This window comes from Camelus bactrianus, chromosome 17, assembly GCF_048773025.1.
Source record: "Camelus bactrianus isolate YW-2024 breed Bactrian camel chromosome 17, ASM4877302v1, whole genome shotgun sequence".
NCBI lineage: Eukaryota > Metazoa > Chordata > Mammalia > Artiodactyla > Camelidae > Camelus > Camelus bactrianus.
In genome coordinates this window covers 34,584,555-34,599,064 of record NC_133555.1, presented here as the reverse complement: position 1 = coordinate 34,599,064, position 14,510 = coordinate 34,584,555, and the positions used below count along the sequence as shown (strand labels likewise).

At 57.9% G+C, this 14,510-nt stretch overlaps 1 protein-coding gene across 3 annotated transcripts in view; it reads right to left on the bottom strand.

The window, feature by feature from the left end:
• COL7A1 (collagen type VII alpha 1 chain) overlaps window positions 1-12,169 on the bottom strand; it is a 29,992-nt gene extending 17,823 nt beyond the window's left edge. For all 3 annotated transcript variants that reach the window (XM_074344929.1, XM_074344927.1, XM_074344928.1), the window contains exons 1-42: window positions 12,098-12,169; window positions 11,915-12,000; window positions 11,250-11,430; window positions 10,432-10,591; window positions 10,253-10,346; window positions 10,000-10,161; window positions 9,603-9,766; window positions 9,396-9,525; window positions 9,177-9,293; window positions 8,924-9,070; window positions 8,722-8,838; window positions 8,497-8,646; window positions 8,286-8,414; window positions 7,509-7,652; window positions 7,298-7,423; window positions 7,046-7,189; window positions 6,355-6,474; window positions 6,053-6,196; window positions 5,562-5,687; window positions 5,315-5,461; window positions 4,933-5,055; window positions 4,569-4,715; window positions 4,218-4,352; window positions 3,986-4,132; window positions 3,768-3,904; window positions 3,358-3,484; window positions 3,126-3,272; window positions 2,866-3,038; window positions 2,731-2,766; window positions 2,620-2,646; window positions 2,480-2,524; window positions 2,344-2,406; window positions 1,850-1,921; window positions 1,722-1,757; window positions 1,545-1,580; window positions 1,242-1,313; window positions 1,056-1,133; window positions 773-799; window positions 642-692; window positions 438-500; window positions 286-345; window positions 134-169 (exon numbers count right to left, since the gene is read on the bottom strand). In XM_074344929.1, coding sequence (XP_074201030.1) covers window positions 134-169; window positions 286-345; window positions 438-500; window positions 642-692; window positions 773-799; window positions 1,056-1,133; window positions 1,242-1,313; window positions 1,545-1,580; window positions 1,722-1,757; window positions 1,850-1,921; window positions 2,344-2,406; window positions 2,480-2,524; window positions 2,620-2,646; window positions 2,731-2,766; window positions 2,866-3,038; window positions 3,126-3,272; window positions 3,358-3,484; window positions 3,768-3,904; window positions 3,986-4,132; window positions 4,218-4,352; window positions 4,569-4,715; window positions 4,933-5,055; window positions 5,315-5,461; window positions 5,562-5,687; window positions 6,053-6,196; window positions 6,355-6,474; window positions 7,046-7,189; window positions 7,298-7,423; window positions 7,509-7,652; window positions 8,286-8,414; window positions 8,497-8,646; window positions 8,722-8,838; window positions 8,924-9,070; window positions 9,177-9,293; window positions 9,396-9,525; window positions 9,603-9,766; window positions 10,000-10,161; window positions 10,253-10,346; window positions 10,432-10,591; window positions 11,250-11,430; window positions 11,915-11,999 — 4,425 coding nt within the window. In that variant the 5' untranslated portion in view covers window position 12,000; window positions 12,098-12,169. The remainder of the gene's footprint in view (window positions 1-133; window positions 170-285; window positions 346-437; window positions 501-641; window positions 693-772; window positions 800-1,055; window positions 1,134-1,241; window positions 1,314-1,544; window positions 1,581-1,721; window positions 1,758-1,849; window positions 1,922-2,343; window positions 2,407-2,479; window positions 2,525-2,619; window positions 2,647-2,730; window positions 2,767-2,865; window positions 3,039-3,125; window positions 3,273-3,357; window positions 3,485-3,767; window positions 3,905-3,985; window positions 4,133-4,217; window positions 4,353-4,568; window positions 4,716-4,932; window positions 5,056-5,314; window positions 5,462-5,561; window positions 5,688-6,052; window positions 6,197-6,354; window positions 6,475-7,045; window positions 7,190-7,297; window positions 7,424-7,508; window positions 7,653-8,285; window positions 8,415-8,496; window positions 8,647-8,721; window positions 8,839-8,923; window positions 9,071-9,176; window positions 9,294-9,395; window positions 9,526-9,602; window positions 9,767-9,999; window positions 10,162-10,252; window positions 10,347-10,431; window positions 10,592-11,249; window positions 11,431-11,914; window positions 12,001-12,097) is intronic.
• Window positions 12,170-14,510: the final 2,341 nt, after the last annotated feature.

Here is a 14,510-nt window from a genome sequence, read left to right as displayed (position 1 = left end):
ACCATCCACCTCTGAAACCACAACCTCTGATCTGGAAAGAACCCTTATCTCCTGATCATCCCAACTCCCCTAATCCTATTGGGGTCCCAGAGTGTCACCCCTCATATCTGACCTCTCCCAAAATGACACTTACTTTGGGGCCAGCATCTCCAGGAAGTCCCCGTAGGCCCTGAAAGGCATTCAGAGATTTGGGTTTGGGCATAAGGATGGAGTAGAGGACTGATGGCTGAGGGTTAGGGTGGAGCTATGCCCACCACACTCAGAACCCCTGGCCCCCATACTCACCCGCTCACCCGGGGTCCCAGGTTGCCCTGGGAGGCCTGGGGCTCCATCCTCACAGTCGCCCTGAAGGAGAAACAGATGGGTAGGAGACCCTACCCCCAGCACCCAGAGCCCCCCACCCCAGAACTGGGGCACCAAGAAGTGAGGTCTCCCACCTTTTCTCCTTTTTCTCCAGAGGGGCCAACTGGGCCTTGGGGTCCAGGACTTCCAGGAAGACCCTAGGAGAAAGTAAGTAAAACTGTGAGCTTTAAACTGAGGTCCAGCATCCACCCACTGCCCTAGCAGAGCCTCCAGCTCCTCTACCCACATCCCTCAGCAGGTCCCCCAGTGTCCCCAGCAGACCCTCAAGGCTCCCTCACCGGCAGCCCAGGCTCCCCTACAGCAGCACCATCACCTGGTCCGGGGGGACCCTGGGAAAGAACAGCAGGTCAGGGGATGGCCAGAGAGAATTCAACTCTAAGCCACCCCAGCATACCTTGCCCTCACTTACCCTCTCCCCACGATCACCTTTGTCACCCTGAAAGACAAATCATGACCCATGACCCTAGACCACACCTCCAATCCCCAAGATATCGGGAGGAATGAGGGTTGTGGGGTCAAAATGGATTACAAAAGTCATAGAAGAATTGAGGGGTTGCAGGTTGGGGGTGGTCAAGAGGCCATATGGGTTCAGAGTGACCAGTAGGGGTTGTGTGGGTTCAAACGGGGTCAGGGGTCACCAGGTCACTGGATCACATGGAGGTGATGAGACCATGTGGTAGTCATGCTGTCACCTTCACTGAAGTTCCAGGTAGTCCTGGGGGACCACGGGGTCCTGGGTCCCCCAGTGGGCCACGAGATCCAGGGGGGCCCTGATGGAAGAGACAAAGCATAAAGTACAAACCCACAGATCCCTACTCTCGCCCCCCTAATGGTTCCCCCACCATATGTCACTTGCCCCCACATAATCTAAAACTTACCGGTAGTCCAGGGTCCCCTTTCCGCCCAGGAAGCCCTGGTCCCTCGCTTCCAATGACTTGTCCAGGCTCTCCCTGCAGGACAGAGAACAGAGGGCAGGAATTAGGGTATGGGAACCCTAAGGTGGGAGAAGCTCTCCCCCCAAAAAACAAAAACAAACAAACAAAAAAAAGGTGGGAGAAGCCCCTAGAGGTCCCTAGCTGTTCCTTATCACGCCTTAGGCCCTGCACAGTGCCTGGCCTCAGGCAACCCCGCTCCTCCATGGGACATCCCAGCTTGGCTCCCTCCCTCTTCCCTTCACCTACCGGCTCCCCCTTCGGGCCTCGAGGCCCTCGCTCTCCCTGAGGACGAAACAGAGCAAAGGGTAATAATTGGTCTGTGCATTTTAGGGCAGGCCCCCATGGACCATCCCTGCTTCATCACCACAGGTCCCCACCCAGCCGAAAGAGCTCTGGGAAGACCCTGGGGGGAGAGCAACTTACAGGTTCTCCACGAGGGCCCGGCCACCCTGGGGAGCCCTGAAATGGAGACCAGAGTCAGACCAATCAGACCACCCCACTCACTCAGGCAGTGTCCTACCATGTGACCTGCGAGGCCAAGGCTTGCTCACCTTTGGGCCAGGGGTTCCAGGAGTCCCAGGGCGGCCAGGGCTGCCTGGAGGCCCATCTGCCCCAGGGAAACCCTAAGGAAGCAAAGAGGTCAGGGCAGGAAGGGACCCTCTGCCCAGTGCCCCTGGTTTGATGGAGGAGCCTCAACTATTCTTCACCTGGACTCCTCACCCCATAGGCCCCTAAGTGTTGTTGAGGGTGGAGCAGTGAGCTGAATGGAGCCTAACCTCAGACACAAGGGCGGCCATGAGGCCAATGCCATTTCCCACGTCTTGGACTTAGAACTTCCAGCCAGGCTCTCCAGGGGATGTCGAAACCCCACCTGCCCCTCTCTACTTCAGACCCTTCCCCAAATCTTTGTTGTGGTTTACAATGTCCATTTAGGCTCCTAGGAAGACCCTGTGGTTCTAACTCTGACTTTTTCTTCTCTCTTCTAAAAATCCCGAGGAACCTTCAAGGAAACTCTTAGGGGAACCTCAACGGTCTCTACACTCACCCTCTCGCCCTTTGCAATGGTTCTTCCAGGAGGCCCCTGGGGGCCAGGAACACCAATCCTGCCCTGAAAGGAGAGAGCGGGTAAGGAAGCAGTACATCGGTCAGGGTACGGAGGACAGGTGAGGGGAGGCACTCACCGGCAGGCCAGGGGGTCCGGGAGGCCCAGCTTGTCCTTTCAGGCCCTAGGAAGGGTGATCAGTGAGCCCTGTGCTGCTGACCTTCCCCTGCCCCACTGAGCCCCGCAGCCCATTTTCTACCCCCAACCAGGGCCACTCACCATCTCTCCAGGTTCCCCCTTCTGGCCCTAGGGAAAGACATGTTGGACAAGGGTCAGGGCAGCTCATCCCAAAAGGGGCTCTCAGCCACCCACCCAACCCTGCACACTTACCTTTGGACAATGCACCGAGCAAGGCTCTGGCTGTGGCTGTGGACACAGGGTCTCCTTGAGACTAGGCAGTTCTACCAAGAGCCTCCCACACCTCCTCTTCTCCATCACCTAGTCCCCCAGAGGCCCCTTCCTAACCTGGGTGGTCAAAGCTGTCTGACACAGGGCTGTTGCCAGACTACTGACTGCTCGGTCCAAGCTTAGACCATCATCCACAGCAAAGAAGGTCTGGACAGGGTCCATGCCTGGCACCAGGCGACGCAGCTGCTCTTGGTCAGCTCCCGCCAGGCCCAGCATCATCACTTTGAGCCCTAAGAAAGGGTCCGACAGCCTGTATGACAACCCTGCTGAGGCCAACCCTATTCCCAGGCCCCATCTCCACCAACCCTGCTCCTCACCAGCAGCCTGGGCCTCACGGATAGGGCTAAAGATGTCACCTCTCAAGGGCTCATCCACTAGCAGAACCATCACCCCAGGCACGTGCTGGCGGCGCCCAGGAGCATCTGGTGCCAACAGGTATCTGTGAGCTGTAACCACAGCTGTGCCTGGGAGAAAGGACATGTCAGAACCCAGGGCCACCAAGCTCCCAGTGGGGAAGCCCCAAGAGTCTATGTCCACTGTAGTCTTTACCCAGGTTGTTCCCACTTGGGTCCATGTAGGGGATGTTGCGGATCTTTTGCAGAATGACACCAAGGTCATGGGAGCTGTTCAGTGAGAACAGTGGGGAAGGCCGGTGACTGTAGGACAGGAGGCCAACCTGGTGTAGGGGGAACACAAAGTCTGGGGAGGATGACAGAGCAGGGATGGGGACACAGAGCCTGAGAGGAGACACAGAGCCCAGGGTATGCGACTAAACCTGAAATGTGAGGGGGTCAGCAGTGATAGTAAGACAGGGAGCCAACCAGCAAGAAAGAAGATCTGAGCATGGGGAAGGGCTGGGAGAAAGGCCTGGACAAGTGGTGGGGCAGGGAAATGGGAGCTGGTATGGAGCCTGGGATGGGCAGGGCCAGGTAGGGGTCTGGCTGCCTGTAGGGCCAAACCTGCACTGCCTGCGGCCCAAGAGGCCCAAGTGCAGACACCAGACGCTCCAGGGCTCCCCTCACAGCCTCTGCACGATGAGCATTGTCTCGAGTGGTATGCAGCAGGAAGACCACATCCATCAGGCCTTGGGGACACACTGCAGGAAAGCAGCTTAGTTACTGAAGCAGTCGGCCCATCTACCTATCTTCTTAGGCTCCTCCACTGTGCACCCCCATACCTGGGTTGTGTGTGACAGAGGCCTCATGACCCTGTACACCTTCCCGGACAGGTGTCAGGGAAAAGATGTAGGAGGTTCCAGGCTCTAGCCCTGTCACCCGCTGGGAGTTCGAGACCCCAGGAAGTGTCTGTGAGGCCACAGGCAATTCTACAGAGGACAGAACTCAGTTAAACAGGAAACCCTCCATGGAGCCCCAACTGCCAGCCCACCCCAATCCTGGCCTCCCTTTCACCTTGGCCAGGGCCTCTAAGTGGCCGCCAGGATAGGATGTAGCTGGATACCCCAGACACTGGGGTCCAGGCCAGAGTTACTGAGTCGATTGAGGTGTCCACCACACGCAATTCAGTGCTTGGGACACGAGGCAACTCTGAAAGAGGAGTCAAAGATCAGGGATCAGAGTCTGTGTCCTGAGAACCCAGAGGGGAGAGATCTAAGGAGATCTAGAGGCAGATTCATCTCAGTGAAGGAAGGTCATGCTGCGATCACCCTGGGTCAGGATTGGTAGGAGGGCTATAGGAGGAATCACTCGGGGTCATGGGGTGCAAGAAATCAGAGTAGGTCATCAGTAGGGGGAAGAACACACCAGTGTACGCAGTCACTTCCGAGGGGGCGCCTTCTCCAGCTGGCCCCAAGACACTCAGCCATATGCGGTAGTGGGTTGCTGGCTCCAGCCTGTCCAGTTCATAGCTGCTGAGCTCAGGCCCCAAGACCCGAGACTGTTCCTGGCCACCTAGGGCAGGTGTGAGGGTGGGGATGGAGGCACCTGAGAAGATGCTAAGATGGGCATTAATGCACACGCCCACCTCACTGACCTCTACCCACCTTACTAATGATGACCCCACCAGCCTGCCCACTTTCACTGACCTTGCTCACCTAGCCCACATCCCCGACCCCATCCCTGGCCCGCCCCCATTGGTCCTTAACTCCCTACTGGGGGTGACTCTTACCCTCAGGTCGCCAACGCAGACGAAAGCCACGTGCCCCGGGCACCGGCTGCCAGCCCAGCCTCAGCGAGTGCTCCCCTCGCTGCACTACGCGAAGTGTCTCCAGGGCTGGCGGAGCCGCAGGTGCTTGAGAGAAAGTGCACGGATCAGGGAAGCCCCGCCCCCACCGATCCCTGCACCAATCCCAGACCAACCCTGGAACAAGCACTGCCCCCAGCCGGCTCCTCTGCCTATCCCAGGCTGCATTCCTTTTCCCCTCGAAGACCCCCGTCTCCACAGGCTCACTACCAATCACTGGTCTCTTTTCCATTCTGGAGCACGAACCCTGCCCCCAGACCATCCAGGTCACCAATCCAAGGCTCTCCCCAGCCCAAGCTCCACCTACGCGTGGTGACAACAATGGAGACAGGTGCGCCCTCACGGTCCCCAACAAGTGCAGTCACTCGCACTGAGTAGCTGACTCCGCCTTCGAGGCCCCGAATTTCTGCGGAGTCCGTATTTCCTGGGAGCATCTGCTCTCTCATGGGGCCACCTGGCCAGGTGAGCACAGGGCAACGGTCAGGGGTAGGGATGGTTGACCAGAGCAGGCAATGCCAGCCAGGAAAGGCAAGGGCAGGGTCGGGGAACCATACCCTCGCTCCGGCCCCAGGCCAGTCTGTAGGCTGTGGCTCCAGTGACCCCCACCCAGGTGATCCGCAGAACATCACTGGAAGCATTGATGATCTGTAGCTTCGACACACTGCCCACGGGCTGAGGGTCTGGAAGCAGAGGCAGGGTAAGGGGTCAGGGGCCACTGGATGGCTGGCAGAGAATAGGGTGGCAGTACAGGCACAGTCAGTGCAAGGAGGTCTGAAGGTCAGTGTGAGGTGAGTCTGGACAGGTTAGTCAGTGTAGGCAACCCCTGAAAGGGAGAAGTTCAGTGCCTCGGAGTGGTCAGTGTGGAGCAGCCAGTAAGTCACTATGGGTGGACACCTATTCATTGTTGGGTAGGTCATTGTGGGAAGATTATTCATGGGAAGAGCTCTGATGAAGTGATGAAGTGGGCTGCGGGAGCAGTCAGGAATACACAGCAGGACAGAGTAGCCAATGAGATGTGGTTGGCAGCAGGCCAGAGTCCACTCACCAGTCCTCACAACCACAGAGGCAGGGGTCCCATCCACACCAGCCGCATGGGCCCACACACGCACCGTGTACTCCATATCTGGCTCCAGCCCATCCACTTCAGCCAATGTGGCCTCCCCAGAAACCAACTGGGATTTCTCTGGGCCTGGGAGTAAGGATAGAGTCAGCTCTAGGGCTAGCCAGACTCTGCCGCCCAATGCCCCACCTGGACCCCTAAGAAAGAAATCCCTGCTCCCATTCCACCCAGACCTGCCCCTTACAACCCTCCAAAACTTCTGGTCCCTTCCAAAACCCCTGCCCCACCGTGGCCGGACTGCCAGGAGATCCTGTATCCTGTGGCACCAGGAACCCTATTCCAGGTGATGGTGACAGATGAGCTGCTGGCTTGAATCACATGGACTGTCTTCACTGGGCCCAGTGGGTCTGAGGGGGAGAGGCAATGGGGAGTCCCATGGACGAGGCAGTGAGGGTTTGATGGTGGAGGTACTGGGGATTATCTAATAGGGGAAAGCAAATGGAGTCTAACAGAAGGCAGGGACTTGATAGGGGAGGCAGTGAATGGGTCAGATGGGGGAAGAAGTAAGGGTTCTGACTGAGGAGATAATGGAAATCCGAGGTGGCAGGTGAGAGAAATCTGAGAGACAAGAAGGTCTAACAGAGAAGGTAATAGGGTTCCAATGGAGGTATTAGGAATCAGTGAGGGGGTCTACCAAAAGAGAAAGTGCGAGTCTGAGAGTCAGGTCCAGCAGAAAAGGCAGTGGGGGTCTGAGCGATGACATAGTGGAAATCCGAGGGCAAGGAGAAGGGGGTCTTAGGGGAAGCTGAAGAAGGTAGAGGCTTGAGAGGAGGCGAGGAGACAGAAGGGGGAAGCAGGGCCTCCTAGGGAGGAGGTGGTGAGGATCTAAAGGGGGAGATTGGAGTTCCGAGGAGAAGCAAGGGTCTGAGAGGGAAGGCATGAGGGTCTGGAGGGGCACTGGAGGTAGAAAGCCCTGACCAGTTCGAGCCACAATGACCGCAGCAGGGCCCTCCTCTCTCCCTCGCAGTGCTGACACAGCCACCTGGTAGGAGGTACCGGGCCTCAGCCCCGTGATATCTGTGGCTGTAGACTCTGGGGGTAATGTCTGGCTGGACTCCAGACCTAGGATCAGAGAGAAATGTTGGCATGGCTCCTGCCTGCTCCCTCGGTCCCCTGCCCGCACACCCTGATGGTTCCCCTCAGTAACCTTCCCATACACCCCACACTGACCATTGTCTGTTCTCCAGCTAATCCGAAACCCACTGGCTCCAGGAACAGGTCCCCAGGCCACCCTCACTCGTGTTGCATCTGATGCCACAACCCGAAGCTCTGGGATGGCAAGTGGGGTTTCTGGTTCTGGGGGTTAAAGACAGAGGTCAGGGATCAAAACCAGAGCCAGAGTGAGTCAGACAGCAATCCCCTACTCTTCTGCAGTGCTCACCTCGGTGGACAGTGAGGACGCTGGCAGCACCTTCACGGGTGCCCACTCGAGCCAACACCCACACCATATAGCTCAGCCCAGCCCGGACGTCATCCAAGTCAAAGGCTGTCTGACTCCCAGGAAGCACCAGGGTCCGCTCAACCCCTAATGGAGAAGGGAGGGTAGGTGGGCAGGGATCAGTAAGAGACAGGGATGTGGGAGGAGGAGGCCAGTGATAGACAAAGATACAAAGTGAAAAGAGTCAGTGAGGGATGGGACATGAGATGGAAAGGGTGAGAGAGGAGGACATGGGAAAAAAGGAGTCAGTGATGGACAGCGACACAGGCTAACGGGGCCAGTGATGAACGGGGACACACAACAATAGGGGTCAGTGGACAGGGATACAGATGTAGGATGAGAGAAGTCAGTGGACAGGTCATCAATAGACACTGATGTGGGGTGCCGGATCAATAATGGATGAGGACATGGGATGAGAGGTCAGGGTGGACAGTAATCAGGGCTAGAGTAATAGAAGGGCAGGGATTGACCTTATGATTACAGAGAAGGATGAAAGCCATGGAAAGGGACTGCTTTCCATGGAGATAGATTCAGGCAAGGACAGGGCAGGCAGACAGCGTGACAGGTCTGGACTCAGCGCCAACTTGGCAGGCAAATGGACAAGGACACAGGAGGAGGCTGTAGAGACCCAGGAGTGAAAAGAGGTGGGTTGAGGGTGCAGTCAGTCCCCAAGGGCCAGAACTTTAGTGTGTGTATGGGTGCATGCTGTGTCCACCTCACCCTGGGTGCTGCGCACAGTGATGCGGTACTCGGTGGCACTGGGAACTGGGCTCCAGGATACTCGCATCCGCTGCCCAGGCAGCTCAGTCGCCTGGAGGTCCATCACTGGGCCCACAGGCATCTCTGACCCTGTTGGAGAGCACAGCATGAGAGGTAGTCTGGGGTCCCTGTACCTTCCCCTCTCACTTGGCTGGGCCCCCAAAGCCCTCACCAGTGGGGACCACGGTTGCAGGCGTGGCCACCTCACGGCCCTCCAGCAGCGTGTAGAGAGTGAGGCGATACTCAGTGCCTGGCTGCAGCCCATCCAACTGGTAGCGGGTCACATCAGAGGGCAGTACCACCTTCTGTGGTACCTCCAAGCCTACGAGATGATAGGGTCAGGTCAGCTGAGGCCAGGCCCCAACCCTGCCTGGCCACCCCTCCCTCCTGCACTGACCACTCTCACGTCGCCACTCCAGCCGGTAGCCACGGGCCTCAGGCACCAAGTTCCAGGAAAGAAGGATGGATGTGGGGCCCAGGATGACTGCACGCAGGGTCTGCTCAACGGAAGTGTCTACCCAGGGCACAGGGGACTTCAGTGGCCTCTATGCCCTGCCTGCCTGCCCACCCAGCCTGAAGAAAGCACCCAGTCCTCTTACCAGTGCGGGCAGTCAAGGAGGTGGCAGGCCCCATGCTACGGCCAAGCAGGGCCCTCACAGTCACCTCATAGTCTGTGCCAGGCTCCAGGTCACGCAGCAACACTGACCCCTGCCCAGGGCCCAGCTCCTGCTGCTGCGTGGCCCCACCTGCACAAGGGGTGGGCACAGAAGGATTAGTGGGTTTTGTAAACTCAGGAGCCTACAATCCTGTCTGCAGTACAGGGACTCCCTTCAGCCCACATCTCTCACTCACCACTGAGGACCCGCCATGTCACACGGTAGCCAGTGGCACCTGGCACAGTCCGCCAGGTCACCAAGAGGCTGTGGGCTGTGGTGTTCTGGATGGTCAACTCCGGCCCCTCCAGGGCAGCTAGGGGAAGGTCCCATCAGGGATTAGTGAGCCCAGAGTGGGGAGGGGTTACTGGGATGGGTGGTTAGGTGAGTGGGGTCAGAGGTTAGCAGAACTGCTCACTGGTCCGAGCTGTCCCGCTCACGGCCTCCCCGATGCTGTTGGCGTAGAGGGCAACCACAGTCACTTGGTACTCAGTCAGGGGCCGGAGACCCTGCAGCCGCACGTTGGTCTCACCAGCTGAGACGCTCACCTGCCCAGGATCAGAGGTCACTTCCCTTTGTCCAGCTAAGTCCCCAGTCCTCCACCTACCACTCCTGACAGCCTTACCTCCCGCCGCTCACTTGACACTGGCTGTCCCAGCCCTGTCAAAGGCGCATACTGGACCTTGTAGCCGGTCACAGGGCCACTAGCCGCTGTCCACTGTACTCTCAAGGACTGACTGCCTGGCTCAGACAGCACCAGGTCTCGTGGACCTGAGGTCAAGACTTCGGCTGGGAAAGGAGTCAATCAGTCAGTCAGGCAAGAGGACCAGGGATCAGCACTTATGGTGCAGCTTTAGGGGTCAAGGGTGAGGAGCACGAGGTCAGGTCAGCACTTCCAGGGCAGGGTCAGAGGAGAGCGCCTCTGGCTTGGTATCAGGAGTACATGGGATGGAATCAGCACTCCCAGGTTGGGGTTTAGGTCAAGGTCTAGGCCAGGGCACACAGGGTGGGCAGGAACTCACGGGGCAGGGTCACAGGCACACCACCAGCAGTCATGCACACCCTCCGAGAAACGAGAGGCAATAGCGTCCTCAGGATGCTGAAATCGTTGACGAAGAAGAAGAAATCGCTGGTCGGCTGTGAGGCGACTCGCTTCAGCTCCTCGGGGTCAGCATTCTTGATCCCTGAGGTGATGCCCAGTCAGGACTCAGTTGCCCACATGCCTTCTGATGGGTCCCTGCCCCAACCGACCTGTCACTTCAGCTTGGTACTCACCCACAGCAAACAGCTTGATCCCCTGCCCCTTCAGCCTCTGGGCAGCAGGGTCCACCAGGTCCTGGGACTTCCCATCTGTGATGAGGATGCAGACCTGGAGCAGGTGCAGGGTCAATTCAGGGCTGCCTCAGACACAACTTGGGGATCACCTTGGGAGGCATGGTAGGGTGAGAGATCACCTTGGGGACACCAGGTCGAGCCAGCTGGGGCTGGAAGACATGGTCAGCCACGTGGAGAATCGCAGCCCCTGTGCGTGTGTTGCCTCCCTTGTAGCTGAGCTCACGGATGGCACGGATCACATCACTTCCTGAGCCAAGCGCATCCAAGCCAAACTCTGTCCTGTGGGGAGAGGGGTGGCAACAGGCTAGGGACAAGGACCTTTTCTGGTCCTGGCCTCTAGGAGGCCTCTGGGGTGAGGGTTGTATCAGGCCCTCTTGAAGGTCCTCTTGGTTCTGTGATTCCTGTCCTCCACCTCTGAAGCCCCCAAGTTAACAGACTCCCTAGGTGCCCCTCTGTGTCCTGCCTGTGGCTGGGCCTGGGCAGGCCTGGAGCCCTTGAGGCTCCCAGGCTCAGGGCCCAGGATGTCTGGTTAATTAAATAATGGTAGGAGAAAGGGTCCCATTGTAGGGAGGTGGACACTGGCCAGACAGGGAGGCCCTCTGCTAAGTGAGAGGCTGAAGGGATCAGGAGGCTAAAACATGGAGAGTCCTGCAGAAACAGAGCATCTGAAGCCCCTGGGCTCCCCAGTAGCCTCTCCATCTCCAGATCAGAAAACATAGCCCCCATCTTTGGCACAGCACTAGTCTAAAGAGGTCTCAGATATGAGGGCTCTACCTAGGAGATTCTTGCTTCTGTCTTAAGAGGAGGTCCTGCCTGGAGTGGGTGGGGGTGGGCCTCTGGGTTCCCCAGATAGACTAGGGGTTTTTGGACTCTGCTTCTATCTGAAGGAGGGGTCCTGGTGAGATCTCTGGCTCCCTAGCTCTGGGAATCCACTCACCGTGGGTCATCGCTGTACTGCACGGCAGCAAAGCGGACACCCTGTGCACCGGCTGCCCCAGAGAAGGGCAGCACCAGCCCCTCAAGGAAAGCGCGCACTTCACGGAAGTTGCTGCGACCGATGGATGAAGAGCCATCGAGTAGGAACACGATGTCAGCAGCATAAAGGCGCGTGCAGGTCACTGGGGCAGGGAAAAGCAATCACGATTTCTTCTTGGAGCCCACTCACCCACTCCCCTCACTGTGGTCCCCTGGGGCTGGGGAGAGGGGAGTAGGCTTCATCTGCTGTGCAAAACAGCCCAGGCTGGCTTGGGCCTGAGAGCCCTGGAGGGAGCTGAGGTGGAGCTCAGAGCCAACTCTCCCGCGGAGCAGAGGACTGGTGGGGAGGGAGAGTCGCAGTGTGGGTGTGGGTCTGGGGATCTGGGACTGAGGCTGGCCTCAGGGTACAGCGTGGAGTGACATAGGGTAGGGGACTCACGCATAACTGGATACAGTTTGGGAGATGCAGCATGGGTCTCGGAGGGTTTAGGGAGTCCCAGGAAGAGTCAGGAGAAACACACACAGGGTCGCAAAGGGGTGGGGAGCAGGATCCAGGATGAAGGGGGAATAGAGCTGCGGGTGACAGGGGGCAGTGCCTTGGATGAGGTCCTTCCCTGCCGTGCTCACCTCTCTCTCGGTGCTGGGCCCGCACTCGGGGCGCCCTTGCCAAGATTCCAGCGCAGAGCGCGGCCACCAGGAGCCGCAGCCTCATCCTAGGTGAGGGAAACAGTCAGCCAGGACTCCCGCCTCTCCCTCAGACTTGGTGGGGTCAAGCCCAGTGCTCTCCCAACCCCCCAGTCTCGGTCTTGCCTGCTGATCCGCTGGCTCCCGCTGCCGTAGTCCCGCCGCCACAGCAGAGAAAAGTCCCTGATCCCGTGGGGGCGGAGCAGCGGGCGGGGACCCAGGCGGCCCGCCCCCACCCCTCACCCCGTCCCAAAGGTTGCCGCCCCTGCCACCCCTCCCAGGGACAGATGATTTGATTCTACTTAAGTGTAAAGCATCCCCAACTCCTGTGGTTTCTGGGATTCCCCAGGAAGGTTCTCTACAGATAGATGATGAGAGCCCTTTTCCAACCCCTTCTAGGGTCAGAGAACTTAGTTGCTGTAGGTCATAGACTAGGAGTGACTGCTGGGGACTAGACTTTGGATAGGTTCCAGGGGATCAAAGATGTAGCACGATGTCAGTGGGGGAAAGCTGCAGCTGGAGATGACTCACCTCCCCCCCCAACACCCCCACCACTCTGTGCCCAGACAAGCCCTCAGGCCATAAGTCCCGCCGGGCCTCTCCTGTGATTCAGCCATCCCTGTCTGTTGGTTCTCCTGTGTCTCATCCCAGTCCCCTCAATGGGCCTAACAGTCCCCAGCAAATGAGGGGCTCTGGGCTCATCCAGGGAGAGCAAGGCACCACTGGGCTGCATCCAAGTAATGCCCATTCCCACTCTGGAAGAGGAAGCCAGGAGGAGAGAATCTGTGTCATGCTTATGCATACTTGTCCATCTCAGTGTCCGGCACCCCCTACTCTGCCCTGAATCAGCTCCAGGCGGATGCCATCCAGCTGTGCCTGCAGGGAGGGGTTATCCACGTGTGGAGAGTAGACCACCCACAGTGACAGCTCATCTCTCAGGAATCCACCCCTTCCTGTCTGCACCCCCATGGGTGAGCCTGTCCTGCTCCAGCCAGGCCCCCCTACCTACACATCCTCATTCTGGCCCTCCAGTCTCCTCCTTCAACCTACTCTTCTTAAAGACCCCCTTCCACCTATCATCTTCATCCTGAGCCCTTCCCTTCCCTCCTAGCTGCCCTCACAGTCCACCTGAGCTTCCACCTTCATAACCTTTAACCAGCCTGACTTCACACCTGTCTCCCTCAGCTTGCTTCTGATTACGGACAGTCCCCTCAACAAATCCCCAGGCCAGGGACACTATCCTGAGTAAGTCAGTCTTTGTATACACATATGCGTTCATTATAGGGGTTGATACTAAAGCACAGAGACACTCCCAAGAGCATGGCGCCCATTCCTTCTTTCTGCCACTCCTGGGTAACTCTGGGAAGCCCGGAGAATAAATACATCTACCTTCACCACTGCCACCAGGCCCCTTCCAACATGCCTAACCCCTCTGCTTCCTCTGGGGCCCCACAGGCTAATGAGGGAGAAATGGGGATGGTATTTGTTAAACTTGTCTCCCCTAGATGCCTCCAGGGACTGAGATCTCCGACTTATGGCCAGAGTTGGGGTCAGTGATGACCATCCATGCTTCCTTCTTTGTCGTTATCCAGAAGGCTGGAGCCGCAGGAACAGCCCCAGGTTATCATGGGATACAGCACTGTGATCCACAGGGCCCAGAACCTTTGTCCAAGGTCAAGGGCTCCTCAGGCATGTTCCAGGAATCCCTCACCCCTTGAAGGTGTCCTGCAGGTGAGGGCTGCAGAGACCAGACGAGCCCTCATAACAGAGGCAGCCTGAGAGCTAGCATATGCAGTGTGGACACACACACACACACATTCGGGTTCAGTCTTTAGGGGAGACTGGAGGCCAGCTGAGGTGTTCAGGCAAACTTCACCAGAGCCACGAGGGGCCCCAGAAAGAAAGGAAGGGCTGCCTGCCTTGGGGGGGGTCACTCGAAGAGTACTAGGAGAGGCTACTGGAGGTAGAAGCAGGGTTGACTGCATGTCTGGAGCTCCCGGGAGGCTCACAAGCAGGGCCGTGGTCCTCTGAGGCTCCCAATCACAGCCTCCTGGCAGGCACACAGCCTAGGACTCAGCCTCAGAAACCAGCTCCCTCCATTAGGGCAGTGGGGCCCTGAGCTTTTAGTCTTTCTCCCTCCCACACTCCCCTGCACAATTTTCTGGCTTCAGTCACTCCCTCTGCCAGATAGCACCATGTGTCACCAACTGGGGTCTCTTTTGGGGATTCCAGACCCACACATCCCACTGTCCCAGACATCTCCAAATTTCTCAGAACTGTGGCCAAAGCTGGGCAAGTCTTCATCCTCCAACCTACCCACCCTGCCCCATGGAACCCTAGTCCTGCTGGGGATGCGGTCTTGCTTGGGTCCCTTGAAGCCTACTCCAGCTCTTCCTACAGCCTTGACAACTACCCTGCTACAGCACAGCTCACTGGGACATCACAGAAATACACACCGAGTTCCCATGCTAAATCTCAGCTTACCAAATCACTTCTCTTCCCAGTAATCTCTAGTGCACCTACCCCAACATGCTTCCAG